Genomic DNA, 24,594 nt, shown 5'->3' with positions numbered 1-24,594 from the left:
TTTGTAGATAATACAAAACTCAAATGTAGCAAAAAGAGGAGAATAAACTTCAGGAGAATATTGACTGGTGAAATGGACAGATATAATAAAATTTAGTGCAGAGAAGTGTGAAGTATTACATTTTGGTAGGAAGGATGAGGAGAAGCAATATAAACTAAATGGCACAATTTAAAGTGAGATCTAGGGAATATAAACACAAATCTTTGAAGGTGGTAGGACAAGTTGAGTATACTTACATAAAGTAAAGGATCTTGGGCTTAATAATTAGAAACATTCAAGGAAGTTCACGGCTCAGCTCAATTCAGCTGAAGGTGCTGCATGGGGCGCACATGACTGGGGCCAGGCTGAGCCGGTTCTTTGGGGGTGAGGACAGGTGTGGGAGGTGTTCGGGAGGCCCGGAGAAACACACCCACATGTTCTAGGCGTGTCCGGCATTGGAGGGGTTCTGGAAAGGAGTGGCGGGGACCTTGTCCAAGGTGGTCGGTTCCAGGGTGGAACCGAGCTGGGGGCTCGCCATTTTTGGGGTAGCATCGGAGCCGGAAGTGCAGGAGGCGAGAGAGGCCGGTATTCTGGCCTTTGCGTCTCTAGTAGCTCGGAGTAGGATTCTTTTACAGTGGAGGGACGCGAAGCCCCCGAGCCCGGAATCCTGGACTAACGACATGGCCGGGTTCATCAAACTGGAGAGGGTGTTCTAAATTTTTTTTTAAAGAATGTTACAGTGAGGGGTGCGGGATATATCAGTGTTACAGTGAGGGGTGCGGGATATATCAGTGTTACAGTGAGGGGTGGGGAGTATATCAGAATATTTCTGTGAGGATAGCGTGATGAATATTTGTAATGCAGAACAAGGCCAGCAAAGCGGGTTCAATTCCCGTACCGGCCTCCCTGAACAGGCGCCGGAATGTGGCGACTAGGGGCTTTTCACAGTAACTTCATTTAAAAAAAAATTTAGAGTACCCAATTATTTTTTCCAATTAAGGGGCAATTTAGCATGGCCAATCCACCTAACCTGCACATCTTTGGGTTGTGGGGGTGAAACCCACGCAAACACGGGGAGAACATGCAAACTCCACACAGACAGTGACCCTGGGCCGGGATTCGAACCCAGGTCCTCAGCGCCGTAGGCAGCAATGCTAACCACTGTGCCACCGTGCTGCCCCTCACAGTAACTTAATTTAAGCCTACTTGTGACAATAAGCGATTATTATTATTATATCAGAGTCTTACAGTAAGGGGTGCGGGATATATCAGTGTTACGGTGAGGGGTTTGGGATGAGTTTGGGGTTTGGGCGGCATGGCAGCACAGTGGTTAACACTGTTGCTTCACAGCACCAGGGTCCCAGGTTTGATTCCCGGCTTCGGTCACTATCTGTGAGGAGTCTGCACGTTCTCCCCGTGTCTGAGTGGGTTTCCTCCGGGTGCTCCGGTTTCCTCCCACAAGTCCCGAAAGACGTGCTGTTCGGTGAATTGGACATTCTGAATTCTCTCTGTGTACCTGAACAGGCGCCAGAATGTGGCGACTAGGGGCTTTTTGCAGTTATTTCATTTCATTGTTAATGTAAACATGCTTGTGACAATAAAGATTATTTTTATTATTACGTATATATCAAGGTGTTACAGTGATGGTTTGGGATATATCAGAGTTACAGTGATGGGTGTGGGGTATATCAGAGTGTTGCAGTGAGTGGTGTGGAGTATATCAGAGTGTTACAGTGAGGACTGTTATGTGCATCAGAGTGGTACAGTGAGGGGTATATCAGAGTGTTACAGTGAGGGGTGTAGAGTACATCAGAGTGCAACAATGAGGGGCGTGAGATATACCAGAGTATTACAGTGAGGGGTGTGGAGTACATCAGATTGCTACAATGAGGGGCGTGGGGTATATCAGAGTATTACAATGAGGGGTGGGGAGTATATCAGAGTTTTACAGCAAAGGTGTGGGTAAATCAAAGTTTTCCAGTGAGGGGTGTGGGGTATATCAGAGTGTTACACCTAGATTGTAAATTGAAAGGAGAATTAGATAAACATTTGAATGAAATAGCTGTAGAGTTATGGGTGAATGCAGGGTAGTCAGGGCAATCAGAGAGTGAGGGATAATCTGCAACTTTGGCTTTGTAGCTCCTGGACTTGGGTGAAATGCTGATTCACAGAGATAACCTGGAGCTCTGTTTTACTGCCGGGATCCTGTGTCCTCATCTGTCTCCTGGATGAAATGGGAGTGAATGTAAATAAAGATGACCGATAGGAACAGTGATAAAGCAATTGAAGAGATTGCTCTACACGAGGATGTCACTAGAAATCAAAGCAAAATGCAATGATTCTTCATCACTCCAAGGCCAGCCATATATTTCAAGACTTTTCCTCCTTCTCTGCAATTTTTGCTAAACCGTGTCGCAAATCATTCAATTCGTACAGCTTGACATCGAGGATATCCAGCAACTTCCGGGCATCACACTGGATCCTCTCTCGATCATTCACACAGTCGACCAGTGTCTGCTCCACATCCTGTAACTGCTGTTCCAGATCAGCATTCCGATTCTCAACTTCCTGAAAAAAAAAGTCTCTTAGGTCAAATGAGATTTGATCAGTTGTAGCTCTGTTGAGACCCACAGACTGGCTCTGTTTCCTCAATGTCTGTCTTGTTTTTATGATGCAGGATGACTGATAGCATTGCTGCAAACTAATTTTATAAATCACACATTTTCACAACATGAACACACAACTGCAAGGCATCTACAGCCTTGCTCCAAACATCTTGAACATGTGCTCTGCTGACCTTCAAATCGCAAGTCAGGTGACCCTTAAAAAGTACAGAATGTACCTGCAGTCTGAGCAGTGCCTCTTCCCGGTCACTTTCTAAATCGTTCACATCAGACTTCTGGGTTCTCAACATCTGGATTTCCTGAGAGAAACAAAAAGATCAGGGACACAGAGAGACCTGGGCACAGAAACACTTTACTGGGGGAGACCATGGCAACTGGGAGACCGCGGCACGGGGAGGTTGCAGCGTTGTTTGGGGGGGGGGGTTTGGGGAGATGTGACACTGTGGTGGGAGGAGACCATGCTCCGATGCCAAACTCATAGGTTGAATGAATCTCATACCGTTCTGGCTCGGATCAGGTTTCTCTCTTGCTCAGTTCAGGACTCAAAACCACAAGACTGTCCCAGCTCACCATTGATGAACACAGTGAATGTGTTTAGACACCAGGAAACACAGCAGGGTATCCAGAATGAGGCAGAATGTAATGCCCAAAGGCCTTTCAGCTCAGCTGGTTTGAGTTGGTGTTTATGTGAACATATGAATTAGGAGCAGGAGTAGGCCATTCGGCTCCTTGAGCCCGTTCCACCATTCAATCACCAATCACTGATATGATTATAACCTCAACTCCAAATCCCTGCTTACCCCCAATAATCTATCACCCCCTTGCCTATCAATAATCTATCCATCGCTGCCTCAACAATATTCAAACACCCTACTTCCACCACTTTTTGAGGAACTGCGAAAAGTTCTCCTCAGCATTGCCTTAAACCCCTTATTTTTAAACAGTGACCCATTGTTCTAGATTCTCCCACAAGAGGGAATATCCTCTCCACATCCACCCTGTCAAGAATCCTCAGGACTTTGTATGTTTCAATCAAGTCTCCTCTTACTCTTCAAAACTCCAGCAGATACAAATCGACCCTGTCCAACCTTTCGTCATAAAATAAGCTGCTCATTCCAGGTATTAATCTAGTAAACCTTCTTGGAATTGTTTCCAATGCATTTACATCCTTTCTTAAATAAGGAGACCAATACTGTTCTTGGAACTCCAGATGTGGTCTCACTTGTGCTCTGTATAACTGAAGCATAACCCCCCCTTACTTTTGTAATCAATTCCATTTGCAATAACAATAACATTCTATTAGCTTTCCTAATTGAACTTGCTGTACCTGCATACTAACCTCTTACGATTCATGCACCAGAACATGCAGATCCCTTTGCATCTCAGAGCTCTGCAATTTCTCACCATTTAGATAATGAGCTTTTTTTTTTAATTCTTCCTGCCAAAATGGACAATTTCACATTTTTCCACATTATGAACAATTTTCCAGATCTTTGTCCACTCACTTAACCTGTCTATATCTTTTTTTAGCCTCCTTCTGTCCTCTTCACAACTTACTTTTCTCATATTTTTGTGTCATCAGCAAATTTAGCAACTGGACAATTGGTCCCAGCATCCAGGTCATTTATATAAATTGTAAACAGTTGAGAGCCCAGCACTTATCCCTGTGGGCAACTCGGTACATCCTGCCAACCAGGCAATGACCCTACTCTGTTTCCTCAGCCAATCGTCCATCCATGCCAATATGTTCACCCCTCACCCCTACCCCAACATCCTGATCTTTCATTTTGTGCAATAACCTTTGATGTGGCACCATTTCAAGTACCTTCTGGAAATCTAAGTACAGTGCATCCACCAGTTCCCCTTTACCCACAGCACATATGACTTCTTCAAAGAATTCCAATAAATTGGTTAAACATGATTTCCCTCCCACCAAACCACATTGACTGTCTGGTTACCTTCAGTTTATCTATGACGTCTTTAATAATAGCTTCTAACATTTTGTCCACGACAGCTAACTGACCTGTAGTTTCCTGCTTTCTGACTCCCTCCATTCTTGTATTAAAGGAATTACTTTCACTATTTTCCTGCCTAATGGGAAATTCCAGAATCTAGGGAATTTTGGAAAATTAAAACCAATGCACCATCTATTTCCTCTGCCACTCCTTTTAAGAGGAGGATGAAAACCATCAGCGCCCAGTGATGTGTCAGCCTGCAGCTCCGACAATTTGCTCAGCATTACTTCCTTGGTGATTGTAATTTTACAAAAAATAAATGTTTTTTTTCCAATTAAGGGGCAATTTAGCGTGGCCAATCCACCTACCCTGCACATCTTTGGGTTGTGGGGGTGAGACCCACGCTGGCACGGGGAGAATGTGCAAACTCCACACAATGACCCGGGGCCGGGATCAAACCCAGGTCCCCGTCACTGTGAGGAAGAAGTGCTAACCACTGCGCCACAATTGTAATTTTCTTGCGTTCTCTCCCTTCCTTTTCCTGATTTACAGCAATTTCTGGAATGTTACTGGTATCCTCTATAGAGAAGACCGATACAAATTACTTGTTCAATTCATCTGCCATCTCCTTATTTTCCGTTATTAATTCCCTGGACTCACATTGTTAACTTGGACCTTTTTAAAATGTATCTTTTTTAAAAAGATCTTTATATTTCTTTTTTATTTTATTTTAGATTACCCAATTATTTTTTTCCATTAAGGGGCAATTTAGCATGGCCAATCCACCTACTCTGCACATTTTTTGGGGTTGTGGGGGCAAAACCCACGCAGACACGGGGAGAATGTGCAAACTCCACACGGACAGTGACCCAGAGCCGGGATCGAACCTGGGACCTCAGCGCCGTGAGGCAGCTGTGCTAACCACTAGGCCACCGTGCTGCCCTAAATATCTTTATATTTCTAGCTAGCTTTCTCTTATACTCTAAATTTTTGCTTCTTTATCAATTCATTCGTCATTCTTTGCTGTTTTTATCTTCCGTCCAATCATCTGATCTGCCAACCATGTTTGTACAATTACATGCTGCTTCTTTAAGTTTGATTCCATCTTTAACTTTTTTAGTTAATCACGGATGTTAGGTCCTCTCCTTGGAAAGTATCTATCCTGCGTATTCTGATATATCATTTACTCACCAACCCGCTCCATTTGCACAAAAGTAAGAAAACAGTAAAAAGACTGAACTCAGAACCATGAAATTCGTATTAGCTCAGTTTGCAACCAGTACTCCATTTGCAAAGTTGCACCCGGATCTATGTTTACATTCTTTGCAGCTGAGACTACTATACATTGGACGAGTTGGTCAATGAATTAATCAGTTGCTCTCCAGGAGAGCTTGGTTATCCCTGCCTAGGGCTGGAAGAAACTTACTTTAGTTTATTAACTTAATTTAGTTGATTAAATTACTTTAAGTAAATAACGGTCGAATGCTAACTGCAGACCAGATTTTTAGAAAGATATTGATACTTATAACTTCCCACTCACCAAACTCGTACCAGCTCACTCTGTTTGCAATCTGGACTCCAGCACTCCATGATGTCAGAGAAATTAGGTTATTACCCAGAGTGTCAGTGATGTCAGAGCAGTGAGGTTATTACCCAGAGTGTCAGAGCAGTGAGGTTATTGCTCTGACAGTGTCAATGATGTCAGAGCAGTGAGGTTATTGCCCTGAGAGTGTCAGTGATGTCAGAGCAGTGAGGTTATTACCCAGAGTGTCAGTGATGTCAGTGCAGTGAGGTTATTGCCCTGAGTGTCAGTGATGTCAGAGCAGTGAGGTTATTGCCCTGAGAGTGTCAGTGATGTCAGAGCAGTGAGGTTATTGCCCCGACAGTGTCAGTGATGTCAGAGCAGTGAGGTTATTGCCCCGACAGTGCCAGTGATGTCAGAGCAGTGAGATTATTGCCCTGAGAGTGTCAGTGATGTCAGAGCAGTGAGGTTATTGCCCTGAGAGTGTCAGTGATGTCAGAGCAGTGAGGTTATTGCCCCGACAGTGTCAGTGATGTCAGAGCAGTGAGGTTATTGGCCCGACAGTGTCAGTGATGTCAGAGCAGTGAGGTTATTGCCCTGAGAGCGTCAGTGATGTCAGAGCAGTGAGATTATTGCCCCGACAGTGTCAGTGATGTCAGAGCAGTGAGGGTATTGCCCTGAGAGTGTCAGTGATGTCAGAGCAGTGAGGTTATTGCCCCGACAGTGTCAGTGATGTCAGAGCAGTGATATTATTGCTCTGAGAGTGTCAGTGATGTCAGAGCAGTGAGATTATTGCTCTGAGAGTGTCGCTGATGTCAGAGCAGTGAGGTTATTGCCCCAAGTGTCAGTGATGTCAGAGCAATGAGGTTATTGCCCTGAGAGTGTCAGTGATGTCAGATCAGTGAGGTTATTGCTCTGAGAGTGGCAGTGATGTCAGAGCAGTGAGGTTATTGCCCTGAGAGTGTCAGTGATGTCAGAGCAGTGAGGTTATAACCCTGAGAGTGTCAGTGATGTCAGAGCAGTGAGGTTATTGCTCTGAGAGTGTCAGTGATGTCAGAGCAGTGAGGTTATAACCCTGAGAGTGTCAGTGATGTCAGAGCAGTGAGGTTATTGCTCTGGGAGTGTCAGTGATGTCAGAGCAGTGAGGTTATTGCCCCGACAGTGTCAGTGATGTCAGGGCAGTGAGGTTATTGCCCCGACAGTGTCAGGGATGTCAGAGCAGTGAGGCTATTGTTCTGAGAGTGTCAGTGATGTCAGAGCAGTGAGGGTATTGCCCTGAGAGTGTCAGTGATGTCAGAGCAGTGAGGGTATTGCCCTGAGAGTGTCAGTGATGTCAGAGCAGTGAGGTTATAACCCTGAGAGTGTCAGTGATGTCAGAGCAGTGAGGTTATTGCCCTGAGAGTGTCAGTGATGTCAGAGCAGTGAGGTTATTGCCCTGAGAGTGTCAGTGATGTCAGAGCAGTGAGGTTATTGCCCTGAGTGTCAGTGATGTCAGAGCAGTGAGGTTATTGCTCTGAGAGTGTCAGTGATGTCAGAGCAGTGAGGTTATTGCTCTGAGAGTGTCAGTGATGTCAGAGCAGTGAGGTTATTACCCCGAGAGTGTCAGTGATGTCACAGCAGTGAGGTTATTGCCCTGAGTGTCAGTGATGTCAGAGCAGTGAGGTTATTGCCCCGAGAGTATCAGTGATGTCAGAGCAGTGAGGTTATTACCCAGAGTCAGTGATGTCAGAGCAGTGAGGGTATTGCCCCGAGAGTATCAGTGATGTCAGAGCAGTGAGGTTATTGCCCCGAGAGTATCAGTGATGTCAGAGCAGTGAGGTTATTACCCAGAGTCAGTGATGTCAGAGCAGTGGGGTTATTGCCCCGAGAGTATCAGTGATGTCAGAGCAGTGAGGTTATTGCTCTGAGAGTGTCAGTGATGTCAGTGCAGTGAGGTTATTGCTCTGAGAGCGTCAGTGATGTCAGAGCAGTGAGGTTATTGCTCTGAGAGTGTCAGTGATGTCAGAGCAGTGAGGTTATTGCCCCGAGAGTATCAGTGATGTCAGAGCAGTGAGGTTATTGGGCCCGACAGTGTCAGTGATGTCAGAGCAGTGAGGTTATTGCCCTGAGAGTGTCAGTGATGTCAGAGCAGTGAGGGTATTGCTCTGAGAGTGTCAGTGATGTCAGTGCAGTGAGGTTATTGCCCCGAGAGTATCAGTGATGTCAGAGCAGTGAGGTTATTGCTCTGAGAGTGTCAGTGATGTCAGAGAAGTGAGGTTATAACCCTGAGAGTGTCAGTGATGTCAGAGCAGTGAGGTTATAACCCTGAGAGTATCAGTGATGTCAGAGCAGTGAGGTTATTGCTCTGAGAGTGTCAGTGATGTCAGAGCAGTGAGGTTATTGCCCCGACAGTGTCAGTGATGTCAGAGCAGTGAGGTTATTGCCCCGACAGTGTGAGTGATGTCAGAGCAGTGAGGGTATTGCCCTGAGAGTGTCAGTGATGTCAGAGCAGTGAGGTTATTGCCCCGAGTGTGCCAGTGATGTCAGAGCAGTGAGGTTATTGCCCCGAGTGTGTCAGTGATGTCAGAGCAGTGAGGCTATTGCCCCGAGAGTGTCAGTGATGTCAGAGCAGTGAGGTTATTGCTCTGGGAGTGTCAGTGATGTCAGAGCAGTGAGGTTATTGCCCCGAGTGTGCCAGTGATGTCAGGGCAGTGAGGTTATTGCCCCGACAGTGTCAGTGATGTCAGAGCAGTGAGGTTATTGCCCTGAGAGTGTCAATGATGTCAGAGCAGTGAGGTTATTGCCCCGACAGTGTCAGTGATGTCAGAGCAGTGAGGTTATTGCCCTGAATGTCAGTGATGTCAGGGCAGTGAGGTTATTGCCCTGAGAGCGTCAGTGATGTCAGAGCAGTGAGGTTATTGCCCCGACAGTGTCAGTGATGTCAGAGCAGTGAGGTTATAACCCTGAGAGTGTCAGTGATGTCAGAGCAGTGAGGGTATTGCTCTGAGTGTCAGTGATGTCAGAGCAGTGAGGTTATTGCCCCAACAGTGTCAGTGATGTCAGAGCAGTGAGGTTATTGCTCTGAGAGTGTCAGTGATGTCAGAGCAGTGAGGTTATTGCTCTGAGAGTGTCAGTGATGTCAGAGCAGTGAGGTTATTGCTCTGAGAGTGTCAGTGATGTCAGAGCAGTGAGGTTATTGGGCCCGACAGTGTCAGTGATGTCAGAACAGTGAGGTTATTGCCCCGACAGTGTCAGTGATGTCAGAGCAGTGAGGTTATTGCCCTGAGAGTGTCAGTGATGTCAGAGCAGTGAGGTTATTGCCCCGAGTGTGCCAGTAATGTCAGAGCAGTGAGGTTATTGCCCCGACAGTGTCAGTGATGTCAGAGCAGTGAGGTTATTGCCCCGACAGTGTCAGTGATGTCAGAGCAGTGAGGTTATTGTTCTGAGAGCGTCAGTGATGTCAGAGCAGTGAGGTTATTGCCCCGACAGTGTCAGTGATGTCAGAGCAGTGAGGTTATTGTTCTGAGAGCGTCAGTGATGTCAGAGCAGTGAGGTTATTGCCCCGACAGTGTCAGTGATGTCAGAGCAGTGAGGTTATTGTCTCGACAGTGTCAGTGATGTCAGAGCAGTGAGGTTATTGCTCTGAGAGTGTCAGTGATGTCAGAGCAGTGAGGTTATTGCCCCGACAGTGTCAGTGATGTCAGAGCAGTGAGGTTATTGCTCTGAGAGTGTCAGTGATGTCAGAGCAGTGAGGTTATTGCCCCGACAGTGTCAGTGATGTCAGAGCAGTGAGGTTATTGCTCTGAGAGTGTCAGTGATGTCAGAGCAGTGAGGTTATTGCCCCGACAGTGTCAGTGATGTCAGAGCAGTGAGGTTATTGCCCCGACAGTGTCAGTGATGTCAGAGCAGTGAGGTTATTGCCCCGACAGTGTCAGTGATGTCAGAGCAGTGAGGTTATTACCCAGAGTCAGTGATGTCAGAGCAGTGAGGTTATTACCCAGAGTCAGTGATGTCAGAGCAGTGAGGTTATTGCCCCAAGAGTGTCAGTGATGTCAGAGCAGTGAGGTTATTGCTCTGAGAGTGTCAGTGATGTCAGGGCAGTGAGGTTATTGCCCCGACAGTGTCAGTGATGTCAGAGCAGTGAGGTTATTGGCCCGACAGTGTCAGTGATGTCAGAGCAGTGAGGTTATTGCCCTGAGAGCGTCAGTGATGTCAGAGCAGTGAGATTATTGCCCCGACAGTGTCAGTGATGTCAGAGCAGTGAGGGTATTGCCCTGAGAGTGTCAGTGATGTCAGAGCAGTGAGATTATTGCCCCAACAGTGTCAGTGATGTCAGAGCAGTGAGGTTATTGGCCCGACAGTGTCAGTGATGTCAGAGCAGTGAGGTTATTGGCCCGACAGTGTCAGTGATGTCAGAGCAGTGAGGTTATTGCCCTGAGAGTGTCAGTGATGTCAGAGCAGTGAGGTTATTGCCCTGAGTGTCAGTGATGTCAGAGCAGTGAGGTTATTGCTCTGAGAGTGTCAGTGATGTCAGAGCAGTGAGGTTATTGCCCTGAGTGTCAGTGATGTCAGAGCAGTGAGGTTATTGCTCTGAGAATGTCAGTGATGTCAGAGCAGTGAGGTTATTGCCCCGAGTGTGCCAGTGATGTCAGAGCAGGGAGGTTATAACCCTGAGAGTGTCAGTGATGTCAGAGCAGTGAGGTTATTGCTCTGAGAGTGTCAGTGATGTCAGAGCAGTGAGGTTATTGCTCTGAGAGTGTCAGTGATGTCAGAGCAGTGAGGTTATTGCCCCGACAGTGTCAGTGATGTCAGAGCAGTGAGGTTATAACCCTGAGAGTGTCAGTGATGTCAGAGCAGTGAGGTTATTGCCCTGAGAGTGTCAGTGATGTCAGAGCAGTGAGGTTATTGTCCTGAGAGTGTCAGTGATGTCAGAGCAGTGAGGTTATTGCTCTGAGTGTCAGTGATGTCAGAGCAGTGAGGTTATTGCCCCGAGAGTGTCAGTGATGTCAGAGCAGTGAGGTTATTGCCCTGAGAGTGTCAGTGATGTCAGAGCAGTGAGGTTATTGCCCCGAGAGTGTCAGTGATGTCAGAGCAGTGAGGTTATTGCCCCGAGAGTGTCAGTGATGTCAGAGCAGTGAGGTTATTGCCCTGAGAGTGTCAGTGATGTCAGAGCAGTGAGGTTATTGCTCTGAGTGTCAGTGATGTCAGAGCAGTGAGGTTATTGCCCCGAGAGTGTCAGTGATGTCAGAGCAGTGAGGTTATTGCCCTGAGTGTCAGTGATGTCAGAGCAGTGAGGTTATTGGCCCGACAGTGTCAGTGATGTCAGAGCAGTGAGGTTATTGCTCTGGGAGTGTCAGTGATGTCAGAGCAGTGAGGCTATTGCCCCAACAGTGTCAGTGATGTCAGAGCAGTGAGGGTATTGCCCTGAGCGTCAGTGATGTCAGAGCAGTGAGGTTATTGCCCCGAGAGTGTCAGTGATGTCAGAGCAGTGAGGTTATTGCCCCGAGTGTGCCAGTGATGTCAGAGCAGTGAGGTTATTGCCCCGACAGTGTCAGTGATGTCAGGGCAGTGAGGTTATTGCCCCGACAGATTCAGTGATGTCAGAGCAGTGAGGTTATTGCCCCGACAGTGTCAGTGATGTCAGAGCAGTGAGGCTATTGTTCTGAGAGGGTCAGTGATGTCAGAGCAGTGAGGTTATTGCCCTGAGAGTGTCAGTGATGTCAGATCAGTGAGGTTATAACCCTGAGAGTGTCAGTGATGTCAGAGCAGTGAGGTTATAACCCTGAGAGTGTCAGTGATGTCAGAGCAGTGAGGTTATTGCTCTGAGAGTGTCAGTGATGTCAGAGCAGTGAGGTTATTGCTCTGAGAGTGTCAGTGATGTCAGTGCAGTGAGGTTATTGCCCCGACAGTATCAGTGATGTCAGAGCAGTGAGGTTATTGCTCTGAGAGTGTCAGTGATGTCAGAGCAGTGAGGCTATTGCTCTGAGAGTGTCAGTGATGTCAGAGCAGTGAGGTTATAACCCTGAGAGTGTCAGTGATGTCAGAGCAGTGAGGTTATTGCTCTGAGAGTGTCAGTGATGTCAGAGCAGTGGGGTTATAACCCTGAGAGTGTCAGTGATGTCAGAGCAGTGAGGTTATTGCCCCAACAGTGTCAGTGATGTCAGAGCAGTGAGGTTATTGCCCCAACAGTGTCAGTGATGTCAGAGCAGTGAGGTTATTGCCCCGAGAGTGTCAGTGATGTCAGAGCAGTGAGGGTATTGCCCCGAGAGTGTCAGTGATGTCAGGGCAGTGAGGTTATTGCTCTGAGAGTGTCAGTGATGTCAGAGCAGTGAGGTTATTGCCCCAACAGTGTCAGTGATGTCAGAGCAGTGAGGTTATTGCTCTGAGTGTCAGTGATGTCAGAGCAGTGAGGTTATAACCCTGAGAGTGTCAGTGATGTCAGAGCAGTGAGGTTATTACCCAGAGTCAGTGATGTCAGAGCAGTGAGGTTATTGCCCCGAGAGTGTCAGTGATGTCAGAGCAGTGAGGTTATTGCCCCGAGTGTGCCAGTGATGTCAGAGCAGTGAGGTTATTGCTCTGAGTGTCAGTGATGTCAGAGCAGTGAGGTTATTGCCCCGAGTGTGCCAGTGATGTCAGGGCAGTGAGGTTATTGCCCCGACAGTGTCAGTGATGTCAGAGCAGTGAGGTTATTGCCCTGAGAGTGTCAGTGATGTCAGAGCAGTGAGGTTATTGCCCCGACAGTGTCAGTGATGTCAGAGCAGTGAGGTTATTGCTCTGAGAGTGTCAGTGATGTCAGAGCAGTGAGGTTATTGCCCCGACAGTGTCAGTGATGTCAGAGCAGTGAGGTTATTGCCCCGACAGTGTCAGTGATGTCAGAGCAGTGAGGTTATTGCCCTGAGAGTGTCAGTGATGTCAGAGCAGTGAGGTTATTGCCCCGACAGTGTCAGTGATGTCAGAGCAGTGAGGTTATTGCCCTGAGAGTGTCAGTGATGTCAGAGCAGTGAGGGTATTGCCCTGAGAGTGTCAGTGATGTCAGAGCAGTGAGGTTATTGCCCCGACAGTGTCAGTGATGTCAGAGCAGTGAGGTTATTGCCCTGAGAGCGTCAGTGATGTCAGAGCAGTGAGGTTATTGCCCTGAGAGTGTCAGTGATGTCAGAGCAGTGAGGTTATAACCCTGAGAGTGTCAGTGATGTCAGAGCAGTGAGGTTATAACCCTGAGTGTGCCAGTGATGTCAGAGCAGTGAGGTTATTGCTCTGAGAGTGTCAGTGATGTCAGAGCAGTGAGGGTATTGCTCTGAGAGTGTCAGTGATGTCAGAGCAGTGAGGTTATTGCCCCGACAGTATCAGTGATATCAGAGCAGTGAGGTTATAACCCTGAGAGTGTCAGTGATGTCAGAGCAGTGAGGGTATTGCCCCGAGAGTGTCAGTGATGTCAGAGCAGTGAGGTTATTACCCAGAGTCAGTGATGTCAGAGCAGTGAGGTTATTGGCCCGACAGTGTCAGTGATGTCAGAGCAGTGAGGTTATTGCCCCAACAGTATCAGTGATGTCAGAGCAGTGAGGTTATTGCCCCGAGAGTGTCAGTGATGTCAGAGCAGTGAGGTTATTGCCCTGAGAGTGTCAGTGATGTCAGAGCAGTGAGGTTATTGCCCAGAGAGTGTCAGTGATGTCAGAGCAGTGAGGTTATTGCTCTGAGAGTGTCAGTGATGTCAGAGCAGTGAGGTTATTGCTCTGAGAGTGTCAGTGATATCAGAGCAGTGAGGTTATTGCTCTGAGAGCGTCAGTGATGTCAGAGCAGTGAGGTTATTGCTCTGAGAGTGTCAATGATGTCAGAGCAGTGAGGTTATTGCCCCGAGAGTGTTAGTGATGTCAGGGCAGTGAGGTTATTGCCCTGAGAGCGTCAGTGATGTCAGAGCAGTGAGATTATTGCCCCAACAGTGTCAGTGATGTCAGAGCAGTGAGGGTATTGCCCTGAGAGTGTCAGTGATGTCAGAGCAGTGAGGTTATTGCCCTGAGAGTGTCAGTGATGTCAGAGCAGTGAGGGTATTGGGCCCGACAGTGTCAGTGATGTCAGAGCAGTGAGGTTATTACCCAGAGTGTCAGTGATGTCAGAGCAGTGAGGTTATTGCTCTGAGAGTGTCAGTGATGTCAGAGCAGTGAGGGTATTGCCCTGAGAGCGTCAGTGATGTCAGAGCAGTGAGATTATTGCCCCAACAGTGTCAGTGATGTCAGAGCAGTGAGGTTATTGCCCTGAGAGTGTCAGTGATGTCAGAGCAGTGAGGCTATTGCCCCGACAGTGTCAGTGATGTCAGAGCAGTGAGGTTATTGCCCTGAGAGTGTCAGTGATGTCAGAGCAGTGAGGGTATTGGCCCGACAGTGTCAGTGATGTCAGAGCAGTGAGGGTATTGGCCCGACAGTGTCAGTGATGTCAGAGCAGTGAGGTTATTGCCCTGAGAGTGTCAGTGATGTCAGAGCAGTGAGGTTATTGCCCCGACAGTGTCAGTGATGTCAGGGCAGTGAGGTTATTGCCCTGAGAGTGTCAGTGATGTCAGAGCAGTGAGATTATTGCCCCGAGAGTGTCAGTGATGTCAGAGCAGTGAGGGTATTGGCCCGACAGTGTCAGTGATGTCAGAGCAGTGAGGCTATTGGCCCGACAGTGTCAGTGATGTCAGGGCAGTGAGGTTATTGCTCTGAGAGTGTGAGTGATGTCAGAGCAGTGAGGTTATTGGCCCGACAGTGTCAGTGATGTCAGAGCAGTGAGGTTATTGCCCTGAGAGTGTCAGTGATGTCAGAGCAGTGAGGTTATTGCCCCGACAGTGTCAGTGATGTCAGGGCAGTGAGGTTATTGCCCCGAGTGTGCCAGTGATGTCAGGGCAGTGAGGTTATTGCCCCGACAGTGTCAGTGATGTCAGAGCAGTGAGGTTATTGCCCTGAGAGTGTCAGTGATGTCAGAGCAGTGAGGGTATTGCCCCGACAGTGTCAGTGATGTCAGAGCAGTGAGGTTATTGCTCTGAGAGTGTGAGTGATGTCAGAGCAGTGAGGTTATTGCCCCGACAGTGTCAGTGATGTCAGGGCAGTGAGGTTATTGCTCTGAGAGTGTGAGTGATGTCAGAGCAGTGAGGTTATTGCCCTGAGAGTGTCAGTGATGTCAGAGCAGTGAGGTTATTGCCCTGAGTGTGAGTGATGTCAGAGCAGTGAGGTTATTGGGCCCGACAGTGTCAGTGATGTCAGGGCAGTGAGGTTATTGCTCTGAGAGTGTGAGTGATGTCAGAGCAGTGAGGTTATTACTCTGAGAGTGTGAGTGATGTCAGGGCAGTGAGGTTATTGCTCTGAGAGTGTGAGTGATGTCAGAGCAGTGAGGTTATTGCCCCGAGAGTGTCAGTGCAGTGAGGTTATTGCCCTGAGTGTCAGTGATGTCAGAGCAGTGAGGTTATTGCCCTGAGTGTCAGTGATGTCAGAGCAGTGAGGTTATTGCCCTGAGTGTCAGTGATGTCAGAGCAGTGAGGTTATTGCCCCGAGAGTGTCAGTGCAGTGAGGTTATTGCCCTGAGTGTCAGTGATGTCAGAGCAGTGAGGTTATTGGCCCGACAGTATCAGTGATGTCAGAGCAGTGAGGTTATTGCTCTGAGAGTGTCCGAGATGTCAGTGTAGTGAGGTTATTGCCCCGAGAGTGTCAGTGCAGTGAGGTTACCTCCTCTTTTTCCTTTAACAGGGTCTCCAGCTCTTCTACTGATTGACTCAGATCAGTGTTATGAGTTGCAACAGTTACAACAGCTTCACCTTGTGACTCGAGCTCAATAATCTGGGGAACGAGCGGGAATGCAGGTTGGAAAGAGGGGTTAAGGGAAAGGGGTGACAGAGAGTGGTTGGAAGCAAGTGGGGTGTCAGTAGGAGATAGGTTAGCAAGGGGCATGGGATGGAAGATGGAGGCGGAAGAAGGGGCAGGGGTGGGAGAGGGAGAGGGGGAGGGGGAACGGTCATGGGAGGATGTGCGGAAACGATGGTCACCAAGGGTGGGCAAGGGAAGAGGGAGCAAGGGAAGAGGGGGGCATGGGAAGAGGGGGGCATGGGAAGATGGGGGGCATGGGAAGAGGGGGGCATGGGAAGAGGGGGGCATGGGAAGAGGGGGCAAGAGAAGAGGGGGCAAGGGAAGAGGGGGGCAAGGGAAGAGGGGGGCAAGGGAAGAGGGGGGCAAGGGAAGAGGGGGGCAAGGGAAGAGGGGGACAAGGGAAGAGGGGGACAAGGGAAGAGGGGGACAAGGGAAGAGGGGGACAAGGGAAGAGGGGGACAAGGGAAGAGGGGGACAAGGGAAGAGGGGGACAAGGGAAGAGGGGGACAAGGGAAGAGGGGGACAAGGGAAGAGGGGGACAAGGGAAGAGGGGGACAAGGGAAGAGGGGGCAAGGGAAGAGGGGGGCAAGGGAAGAGGGGGCAAGGGAAGAGGGGGCAAGGGAAGAGGGGGCAAGGGAAGTGGGGGGCAAGGGAAGTGGGGGCAAGGGAAGAGGGGGCAAGGGAAGAGGGGGCAAGGGAAGAGGGGACAAGGGAAGAGGGGGCAAGGGAAGAGGGGGGCAAGGGAAGAGGGGGCAAGGGAAGAGGAGGCAAGGGAAGTGGGGGGCAAGGGAAGTGGGGGGCAAGGGAAGAGGGGGCAAGGGAAGAAGGGGCAAGGGAAGAGGGGGCAAGGGAAGAGGGGGCAAGGGAAGAGGGGGCAAGGGAAGAGGGGGCACGGGAAGAGGGGGCACGGGAAGAGGGGGCACGGGAAGAGGGGGCACGGGAAGAGGGGGCACGGGAAGAGGGGGCACGGGAAGAGGGGGCACGGGGAGAGGGGGCACGGGGAGAGGGGGCACGGGGAGAGGGGGCACGGGGAGAGGGGGCACGGGGAGAGGGGGCACGGGAAGGGGGCACGGGAAGAGGGGGCACGGGAAGAGGAGGGCGGAGGAAGTGGCGGACGGCGGTGGAAGCGGCGGAGGGCGGGGGAAGAGGCGGAGAGCGGGGGATGCGGCGGAGGGCGGGGGAAGCGGCGGAGGAAGTGGCGGAGGGCGGGGGAAGTGGCGGATGGCGGGGCATGCGGCGGAGGGAGTGGCGGAGGGCGGGGGAAGCGGCGGAGAGCGGAGGGAGTGGCGGAGGGCGGGGGAAGCGGCGGAGAGCGGGGGATGCGGCGGAGAGCGGGGATGCGGCGGAGGGCGGGGGAAGCGGCGGAGGAAGCAGCAGGGGGCAGGGAAGCGGCGGATGGCGGGGAAGTGGCGGAGGGCGGGAAGGGAGAGTCAGAAGGTGAACGGGAATGGGGTAAAAGACAGAGGGAGTTGCAGGGGAGGGGGGAGTGAGAAGTGGGAGCGGAGGGGTAGTGAGGGGTCGAGTTAGTGGGCAGGGAAGGGTTAATGTGGGGGAGGGGAGTGGTTAGTGGGGGTGAGGGATTAATGAGGGTGATGGGTTAGTGGGGGCGAGGGAGTAGTCGAGGTGGCAACAGTGTGGAGCAAGTGGGCAGTGGGAGAGGTGGAGGGGTTGGGGTAGTGGGGGTTATGGGAAGTGGGGGCATTGGGACGGCAAGGGAGGGGGTATGTGTGAGGAGAGGGGGTCGTGTGAGGAGAAGGGGCCGTGTGAGGAGAGGGGGCCGTGTGAGGAGAGGGGGTCCGTGTGAGGAGAGGGGGTCGTGTGAGGAGAGGGGGTCGTGTGAGGAGAGGGGGCCGTGTGAGGAGAGGGGGTCGTGGGAGGAGAGGGGGTCGTGGGAGGAGAGGGGGTCGTGTGAGGAGAGGGGGCCGTGTGAGGAGAGGGGGAAGGGCGAGGAGAGGGAGTCGGACGTGTGAGGAGAGGGAGGGGATCGTGTGAGGAGAGGAGGAATGTGTGAGAGGAGGAGGGTGTTTGATGGAAGGGGTGTGCGAGGGGAATGGGGTGTGCGGAGTGGGGAATGGGGTGTGCGGAGTGGGGAATGGAGCGTGCGAGGGGAGGGGCGCGTGCCAGGGGAGGGGTGCGTGCCAGGGGAGGGGCGCGTGCCAGGGGAGGGGCGCGTGCCAGGGGAGGGGCGCGTGCCAGGGGAGGGGCGCGTGCCAGGGGAGGGGCGCGTGCCAGGGGAGGGGCGCGTGCCAGGGGAGGGGCGCGTGCCAGGGGAAGGGCGCGTGCCAGGGGTGGGGTGTGTGCCAGGGGAGGGGCGCGTGCCAGGGGAGGGGCGCGTGCAAGGGGAGGGGCGCGTGCAAGGGGAGGGGCGCGTGCAAGGGGAGGGGCGCGTGCGAGGGGAGGGGCGTGTGCGAGGGGAGGAGCGTGTGCGAGGGGTGGGGCAGTGGATGGGAAGGGTGGGTTGAGTTGGGTGTTGGAGGGCAGAGTGGGAAGGGGTAAGGGAGGGGATGGGGTTGAGGGAGTTATGGAGAGGGCGGAAGGCAAATGAGGAATGCAGATATTGGGGAGGGCATTGGGTAGAGAGGGGTGAGTGGGATGGAGAGAAAAATATGAACAACGATTAGCTGCTGAGTTCAGAGACATTTGGTAATTTATCTATGAACAGAATTAACACCCGAGTGGCAGTACCAAGGGGTGGGTCTGTGGGTGACGGTTGGCGGTTTGCGTCCTGGGTATCAGAACACAGCTCACTCCAGCAATGAACTGTGATGTTCCGGTATTGGTGTCACTGTCTGCTGACAGCAGCAAAAACAGAGTTTCTGTGTAAGATCATCTGACCCTTATTGTGCACAAAGTACCCATAGTCTGGGGCCAGGCACCAAGCTGGCATAGAATGAGCACATCAACGTCGGGAATACAGAGGCAAGAATGGAGAATTCCCTTCATGCAGCTCTCCCCTCCTCAGCCCTACAGCCTCCCCCTGTTCCAAGGCTCTCACCCGGTCTCGCAGTTTGTCTGTCTCCTCCTTGTAAGCCGTCAACTGTTTTTTCCATTGCTCAACGGTGACGTTTGATTCATGCAGTGCCTGCACCAGCTTTGCGTTACTCTCCTGCAGTGCAAACAGCTCCAGCTCCCATGGTGACTCCCCAATAGAACTGGAGACAGAGAGAGAGAGAGAGAGAGGGTCAGGAATGTCAGAGAAATGAGGTTTATTGTTGGGAGAGAAAGGGAACGATGGATATGAAGAGCAATCAACGCACGTGCTTGAGCGGTTTTATTTAAACCTCTCCTTCCAGCCAGAAAACTGCCCAGGATTGATAATCACATCCGAATCAAACAGAGAGCTCCAAAATCAACTTCCCAAATCCAAACAAAAACAGAAAGCGCTGGGATAAACTCAGCAGGTCTGGCAGCATCTGTGGAGAGAGAAACAGAGTTAACGTATCGAGTCCATATGACTCTTCCGATTGGGGTCTTGACACAACTGTGTGGGGCATTTGTGGGGCTGCTTTTCGAGTCGGTTCACTGCTGACTCTTGAGCTGTAGGGCTTGTCTTTATGAAGAAATGCTGAACTCTCACAGGAGTTTAGAAGAACGAGAGGTGATCTTCGCGAAACACAAAGGATTCTAAGGAGGCTCACCAGGGTAGATGCTCTCATAGGAAAATCTAGAACTAAGGGACACAGTTTTTTAAAAAAGGGTCTCGCATTTAAGATGGAGACGAGGAGGAATTTCCATCCCCAGAGAGCAGTCTGGATCAGTCTGGATGCTAGGCTGGATCACTGAATGTATTTAATGAGTGAGACATTTTTCATTGACAACGGTGTCAAAGATTATGATTGGGGGGGTGGGGGCGGCAAGAAAGTGGAGTGAGTTAAGACGAAAGTCAGATCAGCCACGATCTTATTCAATGGCGGATCAGGCTCAATGGGCCGAATGGCCTGGCTCTATGCCTATTTCTAATGTTCTTGTGACAAAGGCAGCAGACTCCATCACCTGCAAGTTCCCCTCTTCGTCACACATCATTTTGTTACAATATATATTAACCTTTATTGTCACAAGTAGGCTTACATCAAGACTGCAATGAAGTTACTGTGAAAAGCCCCTTGTCGCCACATTCCAGTGCCTGTTCGGGTACAGAGGGAGAATTCAGAATGTCCAATTCACCTAACAAGCACATCTTTCAGGACTCGTGGGAGGAAAGCGGAGCACCTGGAGGAAGCCCACTCAGACACAGGGAGAATGTGCAGACTCCGCACAGTGGCCCAAGCTGGGAATTGAACCTGGGATGCTGGCGGTGTGAAGCAACAGTACTAACCACTGTGCTACCGTAATACATCGCTGTTCTTTCACTGTCACTGGGTCAAAATCCTGGAATTCCCTGCCTAACAGCACTGTGGGTGTACCTACACCTCAGGGATTTAAGTGGTTCAAGAAGGACAATTGGGGATGGGCAATAAATGCTGGCCCAGCCAGCGACGTCAATATCCCATGAATGCTGGCCCAGCCAGTGACGTCAATATCCCATGAATGCTGGCCCAGCCAGTGACGTCAATATCCCATGAATGCTGGCCCAGCCAGTGACGTCAATATCCCATGAATGAGGACATCAGTCCAGGTGGAGCAGTGAGTCACTGGAGTCAGGATTGGGAGACCAGGCAATTCTCTCTCCTGAACCTTAAGGAACGGATCATCTGATTCCCCTGGCTGAGATCACCTTATTCTACACATGGTGGAAATGGAACCTGGGCCCCTCCTCTACAGTGGGTCTCCGTGCTATCACATTAGGTGGTGCAATTTCTGAATGGGCATCTCCCATTTCCCAGTGTTACAGGGAGTGTTTGACGAGGGGAAAATGTAATTCAGAGTGGCCCAGCAATTCCATCGGTACTGATGACATCAATGAGCAGAGGGCTTTCTGTTGTTGTCCACTTCCAATCTGTGTGTGTTAGTTGCCAGCATGTGAGGTTGTACTTGGTCGGGGAGACAAACAAAGATGGTGGATTCCCGGTGGTGCCGTTTCTGTGACTGGGAACCTACCCTTGGGAGAAGAGAGTCTTGAGCTGAGCACTGTCCAGTGTCATCTCCCCATCACAGCTCTCCGTGTGGTACAGCTTTGGACCACTGCTCCCATTCGCACTGGCTGGCTGCAGCGGGGGCGAATGAAGATCCCCGGACATTTCCTAAAGCAGAGCAGACATTTAATGTATCAATCCTTCATCACCACAGAAAAGCAGTAAAATGGGCCAGGAGAGGAGGGAGCCCAGCACTAGAATAAAGGAATCAGGCTGCTGTGCAAAATGGGGACTATTGGAAATATCTTAGGAGAGAACCAATCAAAGCACAAAAGAGTCAAGAGAGAGAGTGACGAGAATGAGAGGAACAGAGAATGAGAATTAGAAAGTGGGAAAAGAGACAGAAGGCAAGAGAGAAAGAGTTTTAGGAAAGAGAGGGAAGGAAACAGCCAGAAGGGCAGACTACAGAAGAAGCTTATGGAACATGCGTAAAGAGAGGGAGTGAGAAAGAAACAGTTTCAGGACAATGGCATTGGGTCAAACATGGGCAAGGAAACCTCCTGCTAATTACCACTTTCTCCACCCCCTCCCAGCTGATGAATTGGTACTCCTTCATGTTGGACACCATTTGAAATGAAAATGAAATGAAATGAAAAATCGCTTATTGTCACAAGTAAGCTTCAAATGAAGTTACTGTGAAAAGCCCCTAGTCGCCACATTCCGGCGCCTGTTCGGGCAGGCTGGTACAGCAATTGAACCGCGCTGCTGGCCTGCCTTGGTCTGCTTTAAAAGCCAGCTCTTTAGCCCTGTGCTAAACCAGCCCCTACCAAGTAAGGTTATCAAGCGTGCAGAATGTACTCTGGATGAGGGACTTAAATGTCCATCACCAAGGATAGCTTGTTGGCACCATTACTGACCCAAGCTGGCCAAATTAGACACAGCTGCTGGACTGGGATTGCGGCAATTGCAGATGCATCTGTCCATGACAGTAGCAGTAGGAGTGAACGCCACACAGTCCTTGTGGAGACAAAGCCCTGTTTTCACACTCCATCAGGCTCTGTCGCACTACCTCCGTACTAAATGGGACAGATCTAGCAACTCAAAACTGGGCATCCATGAAGCGCTGTGTCAGGAACAGCAAAATTGTACTCCAGCACAATCTGTAACCTCGTGGCCCAGCATATCCCTACTCTATCATTACCACCAAGCCAGGAAATCAACCCTGGTTCAATGAAGATTGCAGGAGAACATGCCAGGAACAACACCAGGCATTCCTAAAAGTGAGATGTCAACTTGGTGAAGCGACAACACGGGACTACTTGTGTGAAAAACAGCATAAGCAGCAAGTACTAGACAGAGCTAAATGATTCCACAACCAATGGATCAGATATCAGCTCTGCACTCCAGCCACATCCAGCCATGAATACTAGTGGACCATTCAACAACTCACTGGAGGAGAAGGCTCCATAAATATCCCCATCCTCAATAATGGGGGAGTTCAGCACATTGTGGCTGAAACATTTTCAACCATCTATAACCAGAAGTACCTGGTGGGTGAACCATCTCGACCTCCTTCAGAGGCCCCCAGCATTACAGATGTCAGTCTTCAGCCAATTTGATTAATTCCAAGAAACAGAGGTACTGCAAAGCTTATGGGATGACATAACAGCAATAGTACCGGGGAAGTTGCTGGAATCAATTATTAAGAAGGAGATGACTGAACATTTGGAAAGACAAAGCTCAATCCACCATTGTCAGCATGGTTTTATAAAGGGAAAGTCGCGCTCAACTTGCTTGAGTTCTTTGAGGACCTAACCAGCAAGTTGGATAATGGGGGGGGGGGGGGGGGGGAGAGGCAGCACGGTGGCACAGTGGTTAGCATTGCTGCCTCCGGCGCTGAGGACCCAGATTTGAATCCCGGCCCTGGGTCACTGTCCGTGTGGAATTTGCACATTCTCCCCGTGTCTGCGTGGGTTTCACCCCCCACAACCCAAAAGATGTGCAGGTTAGGTGAATTGGCCACGCTAAATTGCCCCTTATTGGAAAAAATAATTGGCTACTCTAAATTTATTTTTATTTTTTAAATTAAAAAAAAGTTGGATAATGGGGAACCGGTGGATGTGGTATATCTAGACTTCCAGAAGGCGCTTGATAAGGTGCCACATAAAAGACTGAACGCAGAAGGTGAGATTGGGGGTAGAGTACTAGATTGAATTGAGGATTGGCTGACTGACAGAAAGCAGAGGGTCGGGATAAATGGGTCCTTCTCTGGCTGGCAAACTGAAACTAATGGGGTGCCGCAAGAGTCAGTCCTCGGACCTCAACTGTTTACAATCTATATAAATGATCTGCAAGCAAGGACAGAATGTAACTTGGCAAATTTGCAGATGATACTAAAATAGGTGGGAAAGCAGGAGGTGAAGAGGAGATAAAAAGATTTTACAGACGGATATAGATAAGCGAGGAGATTGGGCCAAAGTTTGGCAGGTGGAGTTTAATGTAGATAAATATGCAGTTACCCATTTTGAGCGCAGAATTAAAAAGGCAAATTATCTAAATGGAGAGCAGATTCAAAATGCGTCTGGGCAGAGGGATCTGGGTGTCTTTGTACACGAATCGCAGAAAGTCAGTATGCAGGTGCAGCATGTAATTAAAAAGGGAAATGGGGCGGCACGTGACACAGTGGTTCACACTGCTGCCTATGGAGCCGAAGACCCAGGTTCGAATCCCGGCTCTGGGTCACTGTCCGTGTGGAGTTTGCACATTCTCCCCGTGTTTGCGTGGGTTTCACCCCAACAACCCAAAGATGCGCAGGGTACATCTGGTTGGCCACACTAAATTGGCCCTTAATTGGAAAAAAAAATAATTGGGTACACTAAATTTTTTTAAAAAGGTAAATGGAATGTTAGAGTTTATTCCAAAAGGACGGGAGGATAAAAGTAGAGATTGTTGCAATTGTATAGGATGTTCGTGAGAACACATCTGGAGTATTGTGTCCAGTTTTGATCTCCTTATTTGAGGAAGGATTTTAAAAATAATCTTTATTGTCACACGTAGGCTTACATTAATACTGCAATGCAGTTACTGTGAAAAGCCCCTAGTCACCACATTCCGGCGCCTGTTCGGGTACACAGAGGGAGATTTCATAAGGTCCAAATTACCTAACAGCATGTCTTTTGGGACTTATGGGAGGAAACCGGAGCACCCGGAGGAAATCCACGCAGACACAGGGAAAACGTGCAGACATCCGCACAGTGACCCAAACCGGGAATCGAACCTGGGACCCTGGAGCTGTGAATCAAAGGTGCTACCCACTGTGCTACCTTGCTGCCCTTATGTTGGAGGCAGTTCAGAGGAGGTTCACCAGATTGATTCCGGGGCTGAAAGGGTTGACATATGAGAGATTAAAAAGTTTGGGCTAGGGCAGCACTGTGGCCTAGTGGTTAGCACAACCGCCTCACGGCGCCGAGGTCCCAGGTTCGATCCCGGCTCTGGGTCACTGTCCGTGTGGAGTTTGCACATTCTCCCCGTGTCTGCGTGGGTTTCGCCCCCACAACCCAAAAATGTGCAGAGTAGGTGGATTGACCATGCTAAATTGCCCCTTAATTGGAAAAAATAATTGGGTAATCTAAATTTTAAAAAAAAAGTTTGGGCTTATACACGCTGGACTTTAGAAGGATGAGAGGGGATCTCATC

The 24,594-nt window shown here is 49.9% G+C and overlaps 1 protein-coding gene across 2 annotated transcripts in view; it reads right to left on the bottom strand.

Moving 5' to 3' along the window:
- Positions 1–1,476: 1,476 nt before the first annotated feature.
- The window catches only part of LOC119952905 (homer protein homolog 3-like), a 76,586-nt gene continuing 53,468 nt past the window's right edge, over positions 1,477–24,594 (bottom strand). For both annotated transcript variants that reach the window (XM_038776528.1, XM_038776529.1), the window contains 5 exons: positions 20,924–21,066; positions 18,882–19,038; positions 15,749–15,859; positions 2,822–2,902; positions 1,477–2,547 (listed from right to left, as the gene is read on the bottom strand). In XM_038776528.1, coding sequence (XP_038632456.1) covers positions 2,350–2,547; positions 2,822–2,902; positions 15,749–15,859; positions 18,882–19,038; positions 20,924–21,066 — 690 coding nt within the window. In that variant the 3' untranslated portion in view covers positions 1,477–2,349. The remainder of the gene's footprint in view (positions 2,548–2,821; positions 2,903–15,748; positions 15,860–18,881; positions 19,039–20,923; positions 21,067–24,594) is intronic.

The sequence above is a fragment of the Scyliorhinus canicula genome, chromosome 18 (genome assembly GCF_902713615.1).
Source record: "Scyliorhinus canicula chromosome 18, sScyCan1.1, whole genome shotgun sequence".
Classification (NCBI taxonomy): Eukaryota; Metazoa; Chordata; class Chondrichthyes; order Carcharhiniformes; family Scyliorhinidae; genus Scyliorhinus; species Scyliorhinus canicula.
The sequence above is the reverse complement of the archived record's forward strand: the minus strand, read 5'-3'. Positions and strand labels throughout refer to the sequence as shown.